Source organism: Panthera tigris, chromosome B4 (assembly GCF_018350195.1).
Source record: "Panthera tigris isolate Pti1 chromosome B4, P.tigris_Pti1_mat1.1, whole genome shotgun sequence".
Lineage (NCBI taxonomy): Eukaryota > Metazoa > Chordata > Mammalia > Carnivora > Felidae > Panthera > Panthera tigris.
Genome location: NC_056666.1, coordinates 134,863,990 through 134,887,461, shown reverse-complemented (window position 1 = coordinate 134,887,461; position 23,472 = coordinate 134,863,990). Strand labels below are relative to the sequence as shown.

At 61.8% G+C, this 23,472-nt stretch overlaps 1 protein-coding gene across 6 annotated transcripts in view; it reads left to right on the top strand.

Annotated features, from left to right (window-relative positions):
- SCUBE1 (signal peptide, CUB domain and EGF like domain containing 1) overlaps positions 1 to 23,472 on the top strand; it is a 131,315-nt gene that overhangs the window by 86,013 nt on the left and 21,830 nt on the right. For all 6 annotated transcript variants that reach the window (XM_042993465.1, XM_042993464.1, XM_042993466.1 and 3 more), the window contains 4 exons: positions 8,283 to 8,399; positions 14,770 to 14,892; positions 17,589 to 17,705; positions 19,211 to 19,333. In XM_042993465.1, coding sequence (XP_042849399.1) covers positions 8,283 to 8,399; positions 14,770 to 14,892; positions 17,589 to 17,705; positions 19,211 to 19,333 — 480 coding nt within the window. The remainder of the gene's footprint in view (positions 1 to 8,282; positions 8,400 to 14,769; positions 14,893 to 17,588; positions 17,706 to 19,210; positions 19,334 to 23,472) is intronic.

Sequence of the window (23,472 nt, the reverse complement as noted above, 5' to 3'; positions counted from 1 at the left end):
ACAAGACCTCTCCCGCACGCCCCTGTCTCGGCCCCCAGGATGAGGGTAGGGGCGAAGGCAGGGTACGGGGAGCTGCGGACATTCTCCCTCCCAACTACAGGTGTGGGTACAGGTCAGTGTGGGCGAGCCGTGGCCCAGGCTCTGGGGGCGGGTTCTGTGAGGGGAGACCGCAGATAGGGCGGGGGGCAGAGAGAACCTGGCAGGAAACGTGGGCCGAGGCCCAGTTGTTGGGCTTCAGACCCCGAGGTAGACGGGGGTTTTGCAGACACGGCGTGCGGCAGGGAATCCTAAAGCGTGAAGCCGGCGTGTGGCGGTGTGACGCGGCACGGGCCAGAGCGTGTCCGTGAAGCTGGAGGTCAGAGGGGGGTGGGGTCTAGCGTGCGGGGAGCTCCGAATGGTGTCATGAAGAGAGTGACGTGGTCAGACCGCCAGGTGGGATGACCCCTGAGGACTGAGGGAGACAGTCGTCCTCCGCTGGCAGAGGTGGCCGGGCTCAGGGAGGTGAGGGTTAAGCCAGGGTCCCTTGGCTTTTCAGGGGCGGGTGTTTTGTGGCTTCCCTGGGGGAATCCATGCTTGGACCAGAGGGCTGGGCGTGGGGTGAGGGGCAATGAACCGAGCATTGGAACGCCCGGCCTGCCCCGCTGCTCCTCACTCCGCTCCGTGCCACCGGCGGCCGGGCACACTTGACCCCCGCACACTCCTGGGCCTCAACGCTCCCTGCCCGCAGCCCCTCGCTGTCCTGCCTTAACCCTTCCCTAGTTTTCTTGGCCCCTCAGGATTTGGTCCAAGTGGGTCCCAGAGCCCTTTGGGATGTGACCTCAACGCCCCCCCCCAACACCTAATGGCCCAGTTCCTGAGGTTTTTGCCGGTCGACGTGGCTCCCCTGCCCTGCCACACTCAGGAGGGCCCTGGAGGGGCGATACTGATTGTCCGTGGTGGCCGTAGACGGAAGGCACCCCAAGGATCACAGGGCGTCTTTATTTTACCAGTACGATCTTTTGTTCAGCTGCGCTCTCCAGAGGAGCCCCAGCGGGGAGAAACAAGTGAAACTGCCCCGGGGCCCCGGCCACCCCCCCTCCCCTGCGCCCCTCCTGCCCCAGCCACCTTGCTGCCCCACCTTCCCTTGCTGCTCGCCCTGGCCTCGCTCGGGGCTTCCCGGGCCGGCACCAGCCAGGAGCAGGCCCGGCGGCGGCTGCGGGCCGGCTGACCACCGACCAAGGAACAGCCAGAGCTCAGGGCTTCCTGCATATTTCCAGGTCTGTCCCAAGGAGGGGCCGGGGGGGGGGGGGTCACGCTGCTCAGCCAGGCCGTGTCTCTGTCTTAAGGACCACGCGTTCTTGATTAGGGTTCTGCTAACGGTGACTCTTTCCAGTTTGTCGTCCTGGCCCGGGCTCTGGAGCCAGACCCGGGCTGCATCCTGGCGACCCAGTGACTGGGGTCACCTCACGTCTCTGAGCCTTAGCGTTCTCTTTTGCAAGGAGGGGGTTGTAGTCTCTGCTCTGAAGCGGCTTGGATGAGGTGCTTGATGTGGAGCACCTGGCCCACGTGGGACACAGGGCGGCCGCCCGGCTGCATCCGGTCTTTCCACCCTCTCCTCCCCAGGCCCTCGGCACTGTACTAGGGCACCCGGAATGCCGGGCCCAGGCCGTGAGGCGAGAGGCCTCGGGCCTGCCGGACCTCGGTCGGGTCACGGGAGGTGATGCCAGAAGAAAGGGGGCCGGAAGAGCCAGCGGGGTGAACGGGCGCCTTTCAGAGGCCAGCCAGGCCCCTGCCGTCTAGAGCCCTCCGTGAGGTCCACCCAGCTCACAGGTCGGAGCTCCGGAGCGGGAGGGCGGGCTCCGTGTGCCGGCTGCACCGGCCCCAGGAAGCCCCGGGCTCGGAGGGGGAGCGCCAGACGTTGGTGTGCGGGTGCCGGGCGGCGCCTCCCTCAGCCCAGGGCCGTGCTCGGACCGGGCTGTCCCCGAGTCCCAGCAGCCATCAGGAATCTGGAACAAGGCTCCCCTCTGCCGGGCAGCCTCTGGGCTGGGACTTTGTGTACGTAGACACGTAGAGGTTCCCAGCAATCGCCAGGGCGCCCTTCGTGGTACAGGTGAGACTGAGGCACGGGGGTGAGCGGCCGAGGAGCCCCCTGACCCTCCCACAGCCCCTCCAGGGAAAGGCGGGCAGGTGACGCACAGCCGGAGGGCCTTAGCTGCTGGTGGCGGGTGTTCTGGAAGAAGGGTCTGACGACCCCCAAACCTCCACGGCCACACGTGGTTGGAAGGGTCACCAGCCGGGCCTTCGGGAGCCCTCCGTAGAACGGGCACAATGACCACCCCCTCCCCGGTGAGGACTGCCTCACACAAGAGGGTGCGTGTGAGCCCCCCCCCGATCTGCCCTTAGCACCCCTCTCCTTAGGAACCAGAGTAAAGGCGGGAGTCAGAGGCCAGGGTAAAGGCTTGCCGCGGCTCTGCCCCTGCCCCCGGCATTAATATAAATCCTCAGTTGGAGAAACTTCCCCAAGGTCTGCTCGTCTCACTCTTGGTCGGCCTCTTCCCTGCCGTCAGCCCCCAACCCCCATTGCCACAGACTGCCGGGCACCGTCCCTCAGGTCCGGAAGGGCCCTGTGCTCCGAGCACCGGAGTGGAAACCCCACCCACCAGGCAGGCCCGTGAGAGGGTGTGGTCCCTGAGATCATGCACCTGCCCAGTGTCTCCAGAGGACAGTTTCACGGACACTTACAGCAAACTGCCCTGAGCCGGGGCGGGGCCCAAGTGGATGGAGCCCATGGGGTGATGCGGGCCTGAGGGCCTGGTCGTTCCACGCAGCCTGGCCAGAGCCCGCACAGGGCCCGGGGCAGGGAGGGGGGCGTCCCACAGTCGCTCACCTATGTGCGACAAGGGCAGAGTCCAGAACCCGCTCAGGCTGCCTCGGGGCTGGCCGGCTCTTTGAAAATCATGGGCCCAAGGGCCCGCTGGCCTCAGATGTGACAGAGCAGTGCTGGGTGCTAAGCGGGGCTTCCGAGGTTCCCTCCCACTTCCCCTCAAACCCCGGCTCGGCGCCCCTTCCCTGAAGGGCCTGCAGTCCCGGCCTCCACAACTGCCCCGCCCCCGGCTCCACACGCCCCCTTCCCCCACAGCCCCCATATCACACTGCCACCAGCGTGTCCCCCAGGGCCCAGCTCAGAGACCGGGGTGCTCCTGGGGCAGGATCATCCGGCACCCGGCCCTCACGGTACGGCTCCCCACATGGGTAAGACCACCCTCCGCAGACCGCTCCCGGGAGCCGGCAGAGCGGGGCTTCCGGGCAGAGGTGAGGAGGCAGTGTGGTAAGGAGCAGGGGCGGCAGGCGGCAGACAGGGACGACCCCTACTCCCCCCGGTCCCTGCCGAGAGGCTGGGGAAGCGACTTCTGCTGTCGGCCTGAGGCCTGACTCTTCTCACTTGCCCGAGGGACTTCACGAAGGTGACCAACCTCACTGTGCCAGCATAGTGAGGGACATCGGCCTGCTGACAATGCCCATGACGGGCCACGGGCCCGCCTGGAGGTCAGTAGAGTCTGCTCGAAGACACGGGCAGTGAAGGAGAGCCGGGCCAGTGTTTAAGAGTTCTCTCATCCCAAAGTGACGGGAGCCATGGAAGGCTCAGGAATCAGCTGAGGGAAGAGAGATCAAAGGCCAGACAGTCCACAGCTGGGCTGGGAGAGCCAGTGGCTAGCCCCTCTTCCCAGCTGGCTTCAGTTGACCTTAGTGGCAAAAGGGCAGGTGGACCAGCCCTGACTAGACAGGTGCTCCCGCCACCAGGGTAAGGGCCTTAAAGGGACAGACCCTGGGCTGACAGGGTCTCTGTGGGTCACTGGGCTCACATCTCAGCCACCAGATCGGAGCCTCCGGGGCGGGGCCTGACACCTGCACTGTAGACAAGCCTGTGATTCCAGGCCCACCACAGGGGAGAAGCCCCGAGACGGGAGCATCCGTGGCCTAACGTCCCATGGCACATCGGGAATTGAGCGTGGCATTCGGGCCTCTGGACCCACGTCCGGTTCTCATCAGGGCACGCCACCTCGGCCCCACCCTGTGCTACAGTGCCCAGCGCCGTTTGGTGATGCCCTCCTTGGCCTGAGACGCCCCCCTGCCTTCTGAGCCAGGTGAAGCCACTCCCCCTGCAGTCAGCCCACGTGGGCGCCCGCCTCGCCCAGGGCCCGTGACGTAGGCTGGTGCCGCTGGACGCGGGTCCTCCCCCGCCGTCAGGCTCATCTCAGGCGCCCTCCCCCTGCCAGGCCCAGCATGGGGCCGGGGCTCGGTCTCTCCGCTTCATCCCATTCCTCCAGAGGCTTGTTCTTTCCTCTGGCCATTCGGCAGAAATCAGTCCCGCACCGGGCTTGGGGTCACCCTGACACAGCCCTGCCTGGGGAGCGAGTGGTCCCTGGGGGAGACCGCCACCCAAACCGAGGCCAGGGCCTGGGAGAGCCAGCAGGGCTCAGGAGAGCTCGGAGGGGCCTCCTGGGTCGTGAGGGGCACGCGAGCCGGGGCCAAGGGCTGAGGCCTGATGGGGTGGAGGGTGGCGGCGGGCCCGGACTCCTGTGAGAGCAGGAGTCTGTCTCCCCCGATAAACCGTTAACCCCTGAGGCCTGGTTGCCGTCAGACTCCTCTCGAGCTCCTCTCCCTCAGTCCTCAGCCACCTTGTGCCAAGGAGTCCTTCCCAAACCGGTGGTCAGAGCAGTGAGCCCATCTGCCGCCCCCCTAGGCTGAGGCCTCCACAAGACCAGGGACTGTCTGAGGCGCATGTGCCCCACAACAGAGCAGGAGCTCAGGAAATAGCTGTCAGCCGAGTCAGCAACCGACTGGGTGCTAAGACCCCTCACGGGAGGTCGTAAGAGGTGGCGCTGAGAGTGAGCGTGTGGTCGACCCGCTCTGGGCCCCCAAGAAACGCTTTGTGACAACTCACAAAGCACCATGACATCCACATCTGTCCGGGCCCCGTACGAACTCCGTGGTCAACACCATCACCTCCACTTCGCACGTCAGGAAACCTGAGCTCCAGGAGTGAGGGGGCTTGCCCCAGGCCCTGCCTTCAGAAGGGCCTCCCCCCCATTGGTTGAGTGCTCTGTTGTCTGTCTTGAAATGCTTAATTTTTGAACAAGGGCCCTTCGTTTTAATTTTGCCCTGGGTCTCATAATATGAGGTTCCGTCTGCCTGGACAAGCTATTTAACTTCCTGGAGCCTCAGTTTCTCTTCCTGCAAAAGAGGCCAGCCGCTGGGGCTGCTGTGAGGCCAGCAGATGTTAGCGGAGGAGAAGATCCTCTGTTGGCTGTAGAGGGCTGTGCCCCGGGAGGGTCTCTCCTCGTCTCTCCAGGGGGAGAGGAGAGGCCTTTGGAAAGACCCAGTAGCTGTCTTGGAGAGGCGGGTTCCGGGAGAGACTAGAGGGCTCACGGGGTCCTTCCCAGAGTAAGGCAGTGGTCTGGCGGAGAGGGACCCTTGCGAGGCCGTAATTGTCACAAAGGAAGACACTGGTGGCCTGGCCCAGAATGGCAGCAGTAAGGGCAGGGGCCGGAATCAGATGTTAAAGAAGTGGCAAGACCAGGCCTGGGGGCCCCAGGCGAGGGGGCAGATGGGTGGGGGTAGGATGCACAGAGAACACTGGAACAGGAGGGATGTGGAAAGTATAGTACCTGCTCGGCTGTGTGGGGTCCTGGGCCGGGGCTGGAGGTTTCAGGCCATCAGGTGGGTTGGAGTCAGACCCAGCAGGGCCCAGCAGCTCGGCCACTCGCCGGCCACACAGCCCCGGGCAGATTCCTCTCCAGGAAGGTGGAGGGGCAGGAGAGCCTCACCTTGCTGCTAAGAGCCCGGGGCACACGAGGCTTGGAAGGCTGAGTTGGGTCCGGAGCAGGTGACCCGCCATAACCAGGTGCTATGGGATGAGGAGGTCTGGACCCAGAATAGCCCCTGAGGGCCTTTCTTGGGGGCCCAGAGCTCCTTGCTCAGGACCTGAAGTCTAGACACCACACCTCATCTAGAGCAACATAAGAGATTAAAAGTGTACCCAGAGCAGGGGAGAGGCCAGAGAGGGGGTGACCCTCCAAGCTGACCCCAGCCTCCTCCCGGCCTCTGCCCGCCCAGTGGGTCCCGAGGCCCCAGCGCTCTGGAAGGCCAAGGTTCCGAGCCCCATCGGGGCCTCCGGAGGTGGGGAGGGCCCACGGGAGCCTGCCTGGTCAGGTCCATTTCTCAGGGACACAGCCCCCAGTGCCCCCGCCTCACCCCGCCTCCACTGCCACGGGGAGCCCCAGGCGCCATCACGGTCACGAGTGAGGTCCCGGCTGTGCCCCCGTCCCAGCTCCCCAAGGCCTGGGCCCTAATTACCTGCACCTGGAGAGCAGACAGGTCCTCCGCCCCGCTCTAGAGAGGGCTGTCCCACATGAAAGGCCGAAAAGGCACCTGAGGGTTGCGCTGGCTCTTTGATTTGGGGCTGGGAGGCCTCTCTGGTTAGAACCCCAGGAGGGGAAACTGACGCTTGTTAAGCAACTACCCCCCCCCCCCCACGGGGCCCCAGACCAGTGGCTATGAAGTGGGGAGTTTGTCTGAACTTCACCGCGGCTCTCTCGGGAGGGAAGGCTTGCCGGGCGAGGGTGCCGAGGACCAACCCGAGGGGTAGCCTTCTTCGGTCACTCGGTGAGTGACACCCCGGCCCGCGCACCTCCACTGCCCCGGTTAACAGTCGGGTTAAGAGCAGGCCACGTGCGGGTCAGAGCGTGGCTGGTGCTGACGGAGGCCAGCCTGGTGCAGGGAAGCGCGGGGGCCTGTCCGCGCCTGGGGCTGGGGAGGCTCTGCGTGCAGGTGGTCTTTGCGCTGGGCCTTGGGACCTGAGCAAGCTGGAGGCCTCCGAGCCCCTGGGCCGGCACACCAGGCTGCGGGGCTGGGGTTTGTGGAGACCCTCGGAAAGACAGACCAGGAGGAGTCGGGGGCCGGGACGCTTGCCTTTCAGTAATAGTCACAGCTCCTCCCATCACGGGGAAGGCATTAGCCTTGAGAAGAAGGGCCGGTGGTCCCCTGCCACCGGTGGCCCCTGTGTCCGGGACATTCCGGACAAGGCCCGCCACGGCCCCCGCAGAATCTGCACACTCACACGGAAGGGAAAGCCGGATGTCCGCCTCTCACTGCCCTGCCCACCCCCACACACAGAGTTGAAGTTCAAAGGAAAGGCATCAGAGTTTGGTAGAATCAGCAGCAGGGACTCCTGGCTATCGGGGTATGTATTCAGTCATCACTCCCGCAGGAATGCAGACACCACAGAAGGACAGACGGAATAAACCAGTTAGGGGGAGGCTTCAGGGAAAAAAGCCCCCAGGGCCAGGTGCGCGGAGGAAGCCAAGGTAGACAGGCAGGGGGGGTTCGGGTTATAAAAGATGGGGCCCTCGGCTCCTCAGTTCCCAACGTGGAAGGGAAGAGGGGAAGTCCACTCAGGCACGGTTCCCACAAGATCAAAGCACACAGAGGCTCAGAAAGAGCTCAGAGGCCTTAGGAACGGTCCCCTCCGTGTGCGGGCCACCTGCACCCTGGTGACCCAGCTCTGCCAGCCCCTTCTCCAGGCCTGGGGAGGATCACTCTCACCACACGACGGGTTGGATGACCTGGGGCTCTGCCCCAGCCACTCCAGGCCCTTTGAATTTGCAAAGGAAGGAAAAAAAAAAAACAAAACACTAGACAAGTTTCAAGTGGACAAAAACCAGATGCCTTTGGCTTATGGCTCAATGAGAACAGATGTTGAGCTGAGTGCCTCATGAAGGTGATGGATGGTGTGCAGGCTCGGGGAACCACCCCCTGGGAACCCCACGGCCAGGGTCACAAGCCAGTCCACGCTGAGACCTGTTCCGGAGCCCCAGGGACTGCCAGTCCCCGGGTTTGGAGTCTGAGTCCAGGCAGGACAAGGGTTTAGGAATCCGGCGCTGGGCAGTTAAATACCAGCCAAGCTGATCTCAGCGATGGCTCCACGTGGCAGTGTTGATCCTGTTGTGCGGTGGGGGGGAGACCTTTACACAAGCACAGCCCTCTGTCGTGTGCAGACGGTTTCCCATCCGCCATCATCGAAGCGGGTCCTCACCAGCAATCCCACGGAAACGGTGTCATTCTCCCATTTTACAGACGGGGAGCCCAAGGCTCAGGGAAGCCCACAGCTAGAAGGCATCAGCCAGAACTCAAATTCAGGTCTCCTCTCTCAGGAGGATCCCCCCCCCCCATGAATGGAGAAAGGCGATGGTGGCTTCCGTCCCAGGAGACTGAGCATCTCTGTCTCTTTTCCCCTCTCCCAGAGACGTGTGCAGTAAACAACGGAGGCTGTGACCGGACCTGCAGGGACACGGCCACTGGCGTGCGATGCAGCTGCCCGGTGGGATTCACGCTGCAACCGGATGGGAAGACGTGCAAAGGTCAGCGCAAAGCCACGGCGGCACGGGTACCCCCCTGCGCCCGCCACTCAGGCAGGGACGGGGCCGCGCGCTCGGGTCCAGTGTGTGGCCACGAGTGACTGCAAGGGCAGGGGTCAGCGGTCCCCGAGGCTTCTGCTGGAGAGGCCGAGAAGGGGGAGGGTCGGTACCAGTGCCCCCCAGCAGGGTTCAAGAGAACGCTGCATCGGTAGGGTCCTGAGCAAAACAGCGGCTCTCTGCGATCCGAGAAACCGGCTGTGCGCTGTGCTGTGCTGGGCGAGCAGCGTCTTCACTGCGGGGCCTCCTAGGCCCACAGTGATACATCGTGGTCCCCTCAACAGACACACACCCGGGGTGAGAGCTGTGGCCGTCCCTTCCCCTCCCCTTCGCGGGAGCACCTGGCAGAGCTGGGGCATCGGCACGACCCGGGGAGGTTTGGGGAGGACAGGTCTCCTTGTACAGAGACGGGATTGTCTTCTTGTCACCGTTGGAAAAAAGAGAACGCTGCGTGTTCTTGTGGCTGGAGGAGTGAAATTGTGGGGGCTCTCGGGACTAGGGGTGCAGAAGGACCTCCGTTTGCAGTTAGAGGTGAGGTTCCGGGAGGATGAGAATCTTGCGGGAATGGACCGCTTTCCCGGCCACTGGACGTGACAGCAGATGGACCTTGCTCGGCTCTTCCCCCTCTCGCTCCCTGATTCAACCCACAGGGTTCTGAGTGCCCCCAGAGGTGCTCGTGGTGTTAGGGGTCCGTCAGGACACAAGCGAGAGCTGGCAGGTCCAGAGACTGAAGGGGCCTCCCTACAGCCCTCGCAAAGGAGCCCCAAGCACCAGAGCCCCCTGCAGGGGAGGGAGAGCTCCCCTCAGTGCCGCTCACAAGGCCCCAAGCTGACCCTTCGGATCCCTGGGAGCGCTGGCCACCTGCCTCCCCGCCTTGCCAGGAAGCAGGCCTGGCTGGAAGGCAGCGGAAGGGCAGAGGAGTGTGAACTTCCAAAGCCCAGTGGGTGACAATACGGACAGCAGAGGCCTCTGGCGATTTTAAATAGTCCGAGGTGGGCTTTTCTCTTAAGCCTGTAAAACTAGACAGCATCTGACTCCTTCTGAGCTGCCTTGCGGGGAAGAACCGAGGGGTTATTGACAGAAGCAGAGGTCCTTCCACCTGTTTGTTTGAAAAGAAAGCCCTTCCGTAGCCCCCACTCTGCCCGCTCGGTGCCCGCTTGTGACATGTGGACTCGATGTAGGGGGGACCGGCCAGGGCTCCCCGCAGTCCCGGCTGTCCTCACAGCCAGCGGCGTCGCAGCAGGCCTGGCCCCGTGCCCTTTGAGCTGGGGCCGAAGAGGGTAAAGTCAGGCCGCTCCGCCTCCCGTTCTATCGAATGCAAAAGACAGCTTATCAGCTTTTAAAATCACCGAGATGGACGTGTATTACAGACGCTGGGTGCTGGATGGCGTACCACCCAGCAGAAGACTGAGGACCGGAGCCTGCCCCGCACCGGGGCGGAGAGGGCGCGGGGAGAGGCGCTACCGAGCCGCGTTTCCAGCAGCATGGGGGCGGCCGTGCAGAGGCCAAGGGCTTTAAGGCCCCAAAGACATCTTGTGCGCCCTGGTCTGTGAGATGCAGGGGAGGCCAGGCCAGATGCCGCGGGGCCTGTGTGCCGGGGAGGGGCTCGGCCCTGTACCCTTTGAGCCTTGGCGAGCCCCCAGACACCACTGAACAGGGGCAGCACGGGCCCGGGGTTGCATTTTGAGCCGGTCCCTGACCACCGCTTGGACGGGGCTCTGAGCGGGGTCTGGAGGAGCAGTGAGGCAGCTGCTGTCGTCACCCGGGCTGGAGACGACCCGGCTTGGACCAGGCGGAGGCGGCGGTAAGCAGAGCAGTCCGGATGTTGTCGTACAAGTTGGCATTTCAGGACTGGCATGGGTCTAGAACTGCCCGATGTGATGAGCATCATGACGTCTTCAACTCAGGGAACACTGGGGAACAAACGCTGACCTCCAGACCCCAGGATTTGGGGTCCCAGAGCCTCGTGCTCACTGCCCGAGTTCTCCGGGGCTGCCAGTGAGGTGCAGGTCAGGGCGCGGGCGCCTGGCAGGACCGGCCGGCTGGGAATCCCCGGCCCCGGGGCTTTGCCTCCTCGGTGGGCGTGCACACCCTGGCGTTGGCCCGGGCCCAGAAGGGGATATCAAAGGAGTGATTTCAAAGGTTTCGTATGTTCTGGAAGCCAAAAGCCATGGTGAAGCAAGACCCGTGACTAGAGGGTAAAGGTAACAGAGGTCTTGGAAAATCCAGAACTGAAAGCCCTGAGCACACAGGGGTCACACGGGCATGTGGAGACCGGCATAGAAGAGGGGAGGGGAGGGGGTTCCTGCCTGAAACATGCTGTGGAGTTGTCTGAAGGATTTGCCCCCAGCTTTGTTTTCAACAGTGTGGGCACGGCAGGGGTCCAATCTCAAGGCCCCCTGTTTGGTGCTGCACCTGTTTGATATTGGGAAGGGGGGCACCTTGCTAATGGGCTCTTCTGAGAGGAGGGAGGTCTGGAGCCTCAACTCCCTGAGCTGCAGCCCGGATTTCCTCAGAGACACCAGGCCCTCCTCCCAACACCTTCCAGAACAGCCCGAAGAATGCCCACCCACCACCTGTTTCCTCTTCTCCCTCACTCTGCCCAGCGAGCCCAGCCCAGCGGCTTGCCCTCCCCACGAGGCTGCCCTAGGGTGACATCAGCCCACTCCCACCCAAAAGCCCCCCACATGGCCCCTGGGTTTCCAGGCTGTGCCCCCTCCCACTGATGCTTGAACATTGCTGATACGGCTGAAAGTTCTCCTTGATGGCCCAAGGCCCTCAAGAGCCCTGCTCTTAGCCACCGTAACTCATTCATTCGTCATTCTTCAGCGAATACACTCTGTGCAGCCTGTTGCTGGGCCCTGGGGCTCCAGACGGGAGCCAGATTCCCCATCTGTGTCCTCAGGGCCCTCTCGCCGCCCCCCGCCGAGGCCAGGTCCCATGACAAGGGGACAGCCCACACTGATGAAGGGAACGTCAGCGAAGTCTTCCTAGAGAGGTGGTGGTTCCCAAGCTGCGGTGGGGGCTGCCCCGAGTGAGGCAGCCGGAGTCTGGGCCACCAAGGCAGAAGTCAAGTACACAGAAAGAGGAGGGCAGAGCATCCGGGCCGAGGAGGCCAAGGGGAGGGCCTGCAAACAGGGCTGGGCCTTCGTCCTGGGATGACCCGGGGCCACAGAAGACTTGTAAACAGGTACAGGACTGCTGGCTGCCTGGTGGAGGTGGGGGCAGGGTGAAGAAGGAGAGGAGCCTTAGAGGGGCCGAGGCCCGTCAGAATGAAGGTCCAGGGCCTGCGTGACTGCATCTCGGGCTAGAGCGGGGGGCACTTCTCCCACTCGGACCCCCAGGCAGCCTCTCCACCAGCCTGGCCTCAAGCAAGCATGCCTCCCACGGCCTGTCTGGCTGCTGTGACAGTCCCTCAGCCGACAGGCCCACATGGGGATAGGGATGGGGCTGGGGGGTCCAGAAGCCCTGAGGCATTCCTGAAGAGGCAGACCCCGTCTGCGGATTCAGTCTGTGAGAGGCGCCTGTTGGCAGCCCAGTTCACAGATGGGGGACCTGAGGCTCAGAGAGGTGCCTTTCCCTGCCCAGGATCACACAGCTCCCTGGGTCAGAGCCGAGACGGGCCTCCACTCTCCTGCCATCTTCCTGGGTGCCTGGGTGGCTCAGTCGGTTAAGCATCGACTTCGGCTCAGGTCACGATCTCACAGTCTGTGGGTTCGAGCCCCGCATCGGGCTCTGTGCTGACGGCTTGCTCAGAGCCTGCAGCCTGCTTCAGATTCTGTGTCTCCCTCTCCCTCTGCCCCTTCCCTGCTCACAGTCTGACTCTTTCTCTCGAAAATAAGTAAACATCAAAAAATGTTTTTAAGAAATTTCCCCATCTTCCCATAATCCCCAGAGGGAGAGGACAAGAGAGATGTCCAAGCCTCTGCCCTGGACAGGCCCTCAACTGGACTTGATGTCTGCTTTCTCTGGAGGCCGCAGGGCCAGCAGGGTGCGCTGGAGAAGGCTCGTCTTTGGAGACAGCTGGAGCTGGGCTCCAAGCTGGCTCCTGCGTGTAGCTGTGACCCCCCCTCTGTAAAACGGGGGATCTGGTCCCCCGGTCATTTTGACGATCACACAAGGCCTTGCCACAAAGCGCTTGGCCCAGTCGCCAGCATGAGGTTGTACCCAGTAGGTGCAGGGACCCCCCCAGAGGGTCCGACTACCTACCGTGGGGTCTGGGCAGCCTTACCCTTGGGCATTTTTGTTCCTGGAACATGGGCGTGTACAGAGCTGTCCAGAGCTGAGATTGTCGTGAGCGATCATCTCGCTGCGCACATATACAGCACCTACTGTATTTAGAGGGGTGAAGTCACCCAGGAGGTGGCACAGCAGGAGTCAGGGCCAGGCAGGCCGAACCGCAGGCCTCACCTAGTGGGGACCACCTCCGGTTCCCCTCCTCCGCCTCCTCCCTGTGCCAGAGTCACCAGATTTTGCAAACCGAATGGGTCTTTGGGGTGGGGGTGCATGGAGAGGGGGGCAACCAAGGGCAAGGAGATGCAGGGGCACGCCCATTGGGTGTCCTGCACTCCTCAGAGGCGGTTCCCACGGGGGCTCCCCAGAAAAGCAGCTCTGGGGTCCGCCCCTGCCAGGCTCGCTGGGCCCCCGGGTTGTGCCAGTCTCCTCCCAGAGGCTCTGAGAACTGCCTGCCGGGGGTGGGAGGGTTGCAGCCTTGCCGTCTTTTTTTTTTTTTTTTAAGGTTATTTATTTTGAGAGAGAGAGTATGTGTGTGAGCACATGAGAGCAGGGGAGGGGCAGAGAGAGAGGAAGAGAGAATCTCAAGCGGGTGCTGTGCTATTAGCTCGGAGCCCCATCGTGGGGCTCGATCCCACAAATCGTGCCATCGTGACCTGAGCCGAAATCAAGAGTCAGACGCCTAACCGACTGAGCCCCCCCACCCCCCACCCCAGGCCTGGCCCCTCAGCCTTGCTGTCTATAAAAGCCTCCTTCTCCTAGTGTCCTGGGCCACACTTGGGTTTTATCTTGTTGGAGAGCACTCTGCGGGAGCACTGCTCTAGGACTTTCTGCACGTGTCAGGTCCAGCTTGTCTGGTTTGAGGAAGAAGAAGTGAGGCTCCATCTGAGATTTGGAGCCGCTGAGATGGGACGGAGTCTCCTCCATGGAGCTCGGCACAAAGGGGGCAGATGGACCTTGCTCATGGGACAGGGGCACCTGGGCCCTCACATTCAGGACAGGCTCAGCGATAGCTGGAGTCTGAGTCAGCCACTCTGCAGAGATGTGGCCTTTGGCCAACACAGAGAAGTCCTTTCTGTTTTCCATCACTTCCTTTCACCCCCTGCAATCCAGGGTGAAAACACCATTCTGAAAGTCATCTGTTACTGCTTGCTGGGTCATGTCAGCATGGGGAGCCTTGGGGTCAGGGCCCAAGAGGAACTTTGGACCAAGAAGAGACCTCAGGGACGAGGTCTCTGATGACACGGTCTGCCAGGCTGGCCTGGGGTCCAGAGAGCAAAACCCAGAGAAGCAGGGCAGGGGAGGCAGGAGGGAACTCACAGGAGTCAGGGAGAAGCTGGTGATGCATCAGCCAACAGGCATGCTGTGAAGGAGAAAGCCCTCCATTACCAGAGGTATGCAAGGAGAAGCCAACTGGCAGGGATGTTTGGGAAGGGCCCTTTATTGCACGGGGTTGGGCCCGGTGACCTTTAGGGTACAGCCACAGCTGGTTAAATGATGAGTGAAGAATCCACTTAGACCAACAGGCAAGAACCGGGGACGTTAGCAACCCCCCTCGAACACAGTTACCTTTCTAAGCCTCCGTTTCCCATCAGTAAAGCGGGGGCATTAAAGCTACAAATTGTTGACTGAGCCCTCCCTAAGCACCAGCCCCCAGCCCCCAGGACTGTCATTTAATCCTCATGGTGTCCTTCCAAGGTGTGCTTCTGACCCTTGTCTTACAGCCGGGGAGCCAAGGCTCCAGGGGCAGTAGCTCGCCCAAGGTCACGGCCATCGGGAAGCAGCCAGCCTGCTCCAGGCCGCACTGACGCCCCAAACGTGCATGTGGAAGGACACGGTGGACGTCATTGTCCCTGTCATCTTGCCGGGCACAGCACACGTCACTCCTCTCCCGTCTATGCCACGAATGCCCAGTCTGGGGGAGGCGGGATGACTCATCCTCCTGACCCCCACTGCTGTGAGCCAGGCCCCTCGCTCGCTGTGCTCAGATGGGGGGCCATCGGCAGTCAGGAGCGGAGACGAACTGTCCCCCCACCTGGTGGCCAAGCCCACTCGCCTTGCCCCGCCTGCTTGGTCCCCGCAGACATCAACGAGTGCCTGGCCAACAACGGAGGCTGTGACCACTTCTGCCGCAACACCGTGGGCAGCTTCGAGTGTGGCTGCCGGAAGGGCTACAAACTGCTGACCGATGAGCGGACGTGCCAAGGTGAGCCTCCCGTGCGCCCCGGGACACCCCGTCCTTGTCCCGCCCACCTCGGGCTTATGCAGGCTCCTAGGAGCAGAGGCCCAGGGCCAGGTTCATCAGCCCTGCTGTTGTGAGAGAGCAGCTGTGGATTTCCCATTCCCAGCATGTGCACCTGCCCCCCCCCCGCCCCCGCCTTCTCTGTCCTTCAGGACCCTGGGGACCCTCAGAAGCCACCCAGGCCAACCTGCGCCTTTATGGATGGGAAAGTGAGGCCCGGAAAGGCATCTGCACATGCCCCCGGGGATGGGAGGGGGGCAGGGGGGTCACAGTGAGTCCAGGCAGAGCTCAGAAGCTCCACCCTCCATCCCTGTGGTCCCAGGCCTCCTTCGGAGGCTTCGGAGGTGAGATGCTACCACCTGCTGGAAGGCAGGGCACATTACACTTTCCTGCAGTCCTTCCTTAGGGTTCCCGGGTGCCTGCAAGGAGCCAATGGGGTGATGACAGGCCTGGGCGGAAGCCAAGCATCACAGCCCAGCACAAGTCCAGGAGACTTCCGGGCTGCAGGGAGAGCCCAGAGGATGGGCAGTGGAGAGAGTAGTCGGGGAAGACTTCCTGGTGGAGGGGACAGTGGTGAATAGGCATTTTCCTGGAGAAGCCAGGGAGGTAAACCCACCCAAGGAGAGTTCGGGGAGCCGTAAGGAGCCCCGTGGAACTGTATGAGGTCATTGAGAAGACAGGGGTGTCCCGGGGGCCGGCTTTGGGAGAAAGTACAGGGGGAGTAGCCAGGGCGTCCTGTGTGGCAGGAACGTGGCTCAGTTTCATCATCAGTGACTCTTGCAGACGAGTCCTTTCCTCTGTGGCAGGCTGCACACCGCTGAGTGGGGCCATAGGGCTTGTATCTCCTGCCTGTTAGTGGGGCTCAAGGCTGGCCCTGGGGCAGCGCGCTGCCATGAGGGGCGAGGGCTGTGCTCTCCCAAGGGCACCGACGAAGGCTGGTGAGGGAGGGGCCGGGGCAGGCTTGCCGCCAGCCTGGCATGTGACCTGAGCCCGCCAAGTCCCCTCCCGGGCTCCGCCTCCTCATCCCTCGGTGGATCTCCAGGTTCTAGCTTCCTCTCAGGGCGTGAGGCCTGTTGGGAGCACAGCACCTGTCCAGGCTCCTCTACGCTCGGACTTAGCTTCTCCACCTGCCTTGCCGAGGTCTGTGGAGGGCTCAGGGAGAGCCCTTGACTTTGTACCCCCAGCTGTCCCACGAGAGAGGTGGGCAGCTGCCGAGAGGAGGCGATGAGGCGTCTGCCTCTGGGTTCCAGCCAGTCCCCTCCAGGCCCCCCTCTCTGAGGCCCTGGGGCTCTGGCCACTTCCCAGCCCTGCTCCAGCACCAGCCTGGGCTGCCCAGCTCCAGCAGGGAGGAGCCTGCCTTCCTTTGCCTGGCACTCCGGCCCTTGGGATGGGGACCTCAGACACCCCTCCCCACCCCCCTGAGTTCCACATAGTCCCCTGGTGCCTCGTTCCCCCCCCCCGCAGCCGCTGCTTGGAGCGCCCTTCCCCCGCTTCCATTCCTAACTGCCGAGTTAGTCCCGTCCTTCAAGGCCTAGCCCAGATGCCACAAGTACCAGGAGATCTTCCCAGATTCTGCTGCAGGGAGGGATCATATCCTCCTTGGAGCACCCACAGTGCGATTCCTCGCTTGTGCTGGAATTATTACAAACACATGTATATCGTCAATATGTGTGGTCACATTCGGTGTACGCCAAGAGTGAACGGTGCCCATGGAGAGGTGGGTCAGTGTCTGTTTGGCCCTCAGGAGCCCCGTCGGCTATCCCACGAGAGCCATTTTCCTCAGAATTTTTGGCCAGGACAGGCTTGTCTCCTATGAGCATGTGGTTCATTTCTTCCTTTCTGTCCGATAACAAGCACTCTGTGACCCTTTTTCCTTTTTTACTCTGGCCACCAGGAAGCTCAGGATCAAATTTCACATAGTGTCAAGGCTACCTTGTTAACCCTCGTGAGTGGCATACCCCCTTCTGTTTGGGCTGTTTTCCTTACTGCCTCAAGAGACATCTTGAAGTGAATAGGAAAACACACTTCGGTCGGCATCCAAGAGGTCCGGGCTTCATGTCCCAGCTCATGTGTATCCTCAGGCAAGCCTCTGTCACTCTCCTGCAGATGCGGATTAAATACCAACCACAACTGAACGTGAGATGTTAAAATAGCAGAGATTCGTAATAATACCTTGCGGTCAAAGTGTTTCTACCCTGCCCACCTCCAGAAAAGACGGCAGATGGAAGCGTGAGGTTGGCGGAGATAAAGTAGAAAATGGGGGGGCGCCTGGGTGGCGCAGTCGGTTAAGCGTCCGACTTCAGCCAGGTCACGATCTCGCGGTCCGTGAGTTCGAGCCCCGCGTCAGGCTCTGGGCTGATGGCTCAGAGCCTGGAGCCTGTTTCCGATTCTGTGTCTCCCTCTCTCTCTGACCCTCCCCCGTTCATGCTCTGTCTCTCTCTGTCCCAAAAATAAAATAAAAAAAATAAAAAAAAAAATAAATAAAATAAAAAAAAAAAAAGAAAATGGGGCCTTGACGAGAAGGCTGACGCCGCGGGTCGCCTGTGCACGGAGCCTCAGGGACTCTGTGTACAGACGTACACTGGGTGACCGTGGAGTGACAGGCTGTGCCCATCCCCCTGAAACTCCTCCCCGGACTTTGTCTCCCTGTGGCCACACAGACATCGACGAGTGCTCCTTCGAGAGGACCTGCGACCACATCTGCATCAACTCCCCGGGCAGCTTCCAGTGCCTGTGTCACCGCGGCTACACACTCTACGGGACAACCCACTGCGGAGGTCTGCAGCCCGCCCGCCAGGGCCACCTCCCCCCCGAGGCACGCGCCTGGCCACACGGCCACCCACGCTGCGCCCCACACCCTAACCCTGACCTTGACTCCGGAGGGCCGGGAGGGGACCTAAGCAAGGCTGGGGGCTGGTGGGCAGAGGGGCTCAGCCAAGAGCAGAGTGGAGGATGGGGGAGGGAGCGGCAAGCGTCCACTAAGGGGCCCGGCCTCTGCCAGGCTGTGGCCTCAGGCCTGCGGACGGCAGCTCCAGGGGACCTCGGTCCGGATCGGGGTGACTGCCACACAGAGAATCCCACAGATGGCTCATGCCAGCGGGAGAGGGTGACGACAGAGAAGGGAGGCGTGTGGAGACAGTGGGGGGACCCTAAAGGAGAGGTGTCTGGCACAAGGTGAAGGAAGCAGGCCAGAAGGATCAGCACGTGCAAAGTCACCGAGGCAGCACCGAGGGGCCAAGAAGCAGCCGGTAGAGCCCCGTGAGGGAAGGAGAACGTGGTGGGAGATGCAGGCAGGGAGGAGGCAAGGCTTGGTGAGCCCTGGAGGTGACTTGGGTTTTACCCCCAGGGCGAAGAGAGACTGTTGGAGGGTTTGAGTAGGGGTGTGACATGGCCATGTCCGTGTAACGAGGTCACTAGCTGCCACGCGTTTGGGAGAGAGGAACCCAGGGCACCAATAGGGAGGCAACTCCAGGCATGGGAGCCAGAGCTCCAGAGCTCGGGCGAAGTCGGGGTGGGGGGGGGGGGGGGGCGTCCAGAGAAGGGGAAGGTTCTAGATGTGCTTAGCTATAAACGATGGGACTTGGAGAGGCGCAGGGCAGCAGGCGAAGGTGGGAGAGATCAGAATGGCCCCGAGGTCCTAGGGGCCTCATTTCCTGTGACCACACTCCCTCTGCTGGGCGGCTCTGCGGGTGGGATGGGGTCAGATAGCGACATGATCGGGCACAGCTGGTGTGGGGCATGGGGGTGGCTCCTGGGGTGGGCTGCAGATTCTTCTGGAGGGACCCCCCAAAACCCGGGCACTAGCTCCCCTGGGCCTGCCGCTGCCCAAATCCCGGCCACCCAGATGCTCAGAGCCGGGCACCCCAGTGTGTGTGGCCCAGCCCGTCCCCATCTCCAGGGGGGGCCTTGGTTCCTTGGTGGTCAGCGAAGGAAGGGCCTCGGAGGCGGCTTCCTTGACACTGGGGCCCGGGGCCCAGGAGGGAGCGGCCCTGGTAAGAGAAGCCTCACGACCCGGCCCCATGAGACCTGCTTGGCACTTTAATTTTGTGCCGCCTCTGCCCTCCCCCGCCCCAGTCTGGGCACAGCCGCTCAAGTTCAGCAAACCGCTACGGTCCCCGGCGGGGGAGGGACGTGGGCCGGCGTCCGCGTGTGACGCGTGCGGCCGCACGTCTGCCTCCGAGGACGGTGTCGGGCTGTCGTCGGTGTCAGGCTCCTCGGCCCTCTCGTCCTGGGCGGCCCTGCCCTGCCAGCCTCCCGCCCTCACCCCCACCCGCGCTTGCAGACGTGGACGAGTGCAGCATGAGCAACGGGAGCTGCGACCAGGGCTGCGTCAACACCAAGGGCAGCTACGAATGCGTCTGTCCCCCGGGGAGGCGGCTCCACTGGAACCGGAAGGACTGCGTGGGTGAGTGGGGACCCACGAGGAGGGCGCGGGCGCTGGCGTCCCCCCTTCCACCCGGGGCCTGGGCGGGAGGGGCAGGGGCCTGTCAGGGCGGGGCGAGCGGCACGGGGGCGACCTCACCTGGGATGCGGCCGACGGGAAGCGGGGCTTGTGGAAGAGGGCACACTTGGGGTGCGTCAGAGGCACAGAAGCGGACCTGTGGGGGGGGAGGGGTCACCGAGGTGAAGGCCCGGGGCTCAGGGCGTGCAGCTTGAGGCCCCCCCTTGTCCTGCCCAGGAAGCTGGGAGAGGGGAGGGGCTGGTTACTCGGGCTGCAGCGGCACCAGGGCCCGGAGGGGAGCCCCTGGGTCTTGGCATCCCCGCCACCTGCCCAGGCCACCAGCCCCACAGCGTCCGGCACAGGAAGGGAGGTGGGCTCCCAGAGAGCGTGGGGTTCCCGTGTCCTCCGCTGACTTGCGCCGGAGACGGGGCAGCTCTGGGCTGAACTCTGGACAACCCCCCACATTCTCTGGTTTTACGAGCACATGATTGCCCACCAGGCACCAGGCCTGTTCTGGGTGCTGGGGCCACGGCCCCGAAACAGCTCTCCCTGCCCCGCGGTGCTCTAACATGCCCGGGGTAGTCAGAGCGAGCCTTTTAAACCTGACTTGGGGCGAGTCCCTCCCTGCTCAGAGCCCTCCAGGACCCCTCTCCAAGCGGAAGCAAAACCAGAATTCTTAGGGTGGCCCAGAGGCTTCTACACCCTGGCCTGGTGGCCTTCTGCCCTCACCCTCATTCGCCCCATGCCAGCCTCGGTGACCTCGACCCCCCCCAACTGACGAGACTGTGCCCGTGCTCCCCTCTTGGCCTGGAGGCTCCTCGCCCCTGTAGCTGTCTGCTCTGGGCGGCCTTCCCTGAGCACCTCCGCCCCCCTCCCGCCCCCCTGCCTCCCCACTTTGCTTTTTCTGTCATTGGGCTTCCCACCGCCAGACGTATGCGCGCTTTACGCGGCTGAGCACATATTCCTGTCTTGTTCGCCGCTGAATCCCCAGCGCCTAGAACAGAGCCTGGCAGTTGTAAGCGCTCAGTAAATACTTGCTGAACGAATGAGTGAACGTATTAAAGAATGGATACCGTCACTCGGCATCTGATACCAAAAGGCTGAATGTGTTGCTCGCTTAAGTAAGGAATGCTGTGCTGTTCAGGCAGTCTTGGTGAGCAAAGCAGACCGCTGGTCTCGTCCTGAGTTGCAGGGGGAGCCCGTTAGGGGCTGTGCTGGAGACAAAGGATTGGGTGGTATGTGACCCGGGGTGTGGCTTGTGCTGCGTACTGAGGAAGAATGGGTTGACTCCAGCCTTGGTAGACTGATCGCTGAGTGAATCTGCCACCCGATGGCTGAATCTCCAAGCCTGGGGCTGTCGTGGATGGATTGGCTTTCAGAGACGTGTCTACTGACTGGTTAGGGTCCTGCCAGGCCTGGCATTTACTTGTTACCAAAGCTGTGGGCCAGCAGGCTTTCCCTAGGGAAGGGGGAAGGGGCATTTTTATTCTCAGCACCCTTCCGGCCGCCCCGCCCTCCGTCAGCGCTGCAAGAGAGGCCGCGGGGGCTTGTATAGGTCCTCACGCTGCCGCCCACCCCCCACAAAGGGTCATCGGGGGTCTGATTGTCTGTCACTGTCGGTCCGCGGGATCTTACCCCGTTCCTGTACCTTAAGTCGTCTGCCAGGACCACGGTGACGACGTAGAAGCAGTTAGCATTCTGGACGCTAGATGTGGGGTGACTGACACGAACAAGCGTAACCTTGTTGGAAGGTGCCGGAAGGCCCTCCAGACCCGTGATCTAAGAGTTCCCGGGGCTGACCAAGAAAACTGGTTCCACCAACTCCCCGAGGCCACCCTCGGCGTTCAGGTTGCTTTCCCTCATTACCGCAATGTGGGTTGTCCCAGCACCTCTGCTGCGAGTCCAGGTTCAGAGGGAAGGGCTGGCAGTGACACACCCCCACGGTGGCCAAAAGAAAATCCAAGGTCTTCCTGTTACCCACGACCGCTTGCACCAGGAAGACAGACTGGTCCGTCCCGCCCCCCCCCCCCCACACCATGCCGTGACTGTGTTATTGTCACCCAACACGAGGGGCACGTCTTCAATGACCACTTAGAGCTGTCCGATTCCTACGCGTGGGACCGACGGCCTCCCTGATCAGCTCCACCAGGTGCTGTTGGTGTCTCTCGGAAGGGTGTTCTAGCTTCGGACGATTCGCAAGAAGGCGGCGTTCACCGAGGGGTGGGGAGAGCCACCCACTCGGGACAGTCCGAGAGCCCCGCAGAACAGTCAGCTTGCGGTCCTGGGTGGCGCTGACGAGCCAGATCCCATACAAGAGATGGGCTCCACCTCCGGGGGGCTGCAGGGATACTGTCTGTGGGTGTTGGGTTGTGATAGCCGGTCGGTTATGTTGCCAGATAGCAGAATCCACCTCTCCCAGCACAAGGGCGTCCTCCTTCTCTTCTCTGTATGGTCTACAAAGAGGGGCGTAATTAATAAGGCATGCGTAACTCACTTTATCCTGCTTTTCGGTATCCATTTCCCCGGCTGTAGTTTGGGAGGACTGATCTAAAGAATTACGATGGTGGCTGTCAGTAGCAAGGCCAGGAGCCAGGCCAGTTATCATTGGCAAAGGAAGCGTGATAGGGTAAGTCAAAAGTGTATATAACCTTAAAAGCATCAGGTGGGAAAGCGTGACCCAAAGAACGAAGCCCAAAGGCGTGTAACGGAGTGTGTGGACAACAGTGGTTGCAAGCATCAGGGAGAATTCATCCCAGTGGTCTTAGGCGAGAGCTTCGTAACCGCTGCTACCTGTCCCGAGCATCTTGGGGTGTAGCTGGTTTTGTGTGCAACCAGCTTCTGGAGCTTCTCGGGAACCCCACCCAGTTCAAGAGCTGTCAGTTGTGCACTTTGTAGTAAGTTCTGAAAAAGCCACCTCTGTTTTCCCCCCAAAGATACGGGGTAAAAAGACAGCGAACCTTCCGAGTGATTTACGAATAACCCTCCCAGTAAAAGGGTGTCTGCGTATTTCTAAATAAATGAGTCGGAACGTCCCAAATAAGGAACACAAGGTCTAGTATATTTTAGCTCCTACGAGTGCTGGGGTTTTTTCCAACAAGCAACTGCTTTGGTTCACTCAGAAAGGAAACGTGGTTATTATGAGCGCACATGTATAACCCATAAAATCCACTTGGGGATGCCCAAGGGGTCCCCGAGGGTTTGGTGCCAGTCCTGCGCTGTCCTGGGAGAGTTTCTCACCACGTCGTCGGCCACCACAGCCGGTTGGTTTGTCCCTACTGGGACAAGCTATCTTGAAGAAAACGTTAGCGCACATCCATATGAGGCCGTCTGGTGGTTCCAGGGGGCCGTCCTGGCTCGCCAGATGGCACCCTCAGGGAGCTGGCCACACGACTGTCCCGCTTGGCCCCTTTCCAGAGCAGGCAGGCAAACGTCGTGTGCCTGTGCTGGAATCCCCGCGCCTCTCCACGGATGCTCCTCTCTGCACTGTCGGAAGTCCTGGCCTAGGGATCACGGTCAGAGCAGCCCATTCGGCGTGGTGATCCCGGAAGCATCTCCTCTGACTTTCATCCCTCGTACTGTGGGCCTCCGCGTTTCAGTTACGGGCAGGAAACCTCTCTGTTTCCAAAGCACTGCTAAGTCGAACGCCACAGCTGTCCGTTTACCTATCCGCCCTTTATCGGTAACAATTCCGCAAGCCCTACAGCGGGCCACAGGCTTGGCCGCCAGAGCCAGCGTGAGTCCCTTGGGGCTTGATTCCAGCCTGGACCGTTCCTGTGTATCCGGCCTTAGTATTGTCTCTCTTCCTTTTGTTTTTTGTTTTTATCGACAGCTTTATTGAGATATCATTCCCATGCCATCCAATTCCCCCATTTAGCGCACAGCTCAGTGGTGTTTAGGAGAATCACAGGGCTGTGCAGCCACAGGCCATTTTAGAACGTCTTCATCGCTGTCCCAAAAGGAAACCCTGTGCCCATAGCAGTCAACCCCCCAGCCGTAGGCAGCCACCGTCTACTTTTGTCTCTGTGGATTCACCAATTCTGGACACTTGATAAGTGGAATCGTGTGCCATGTGGCCTCTTGTGACTGGCTTGTTATTTCATTTA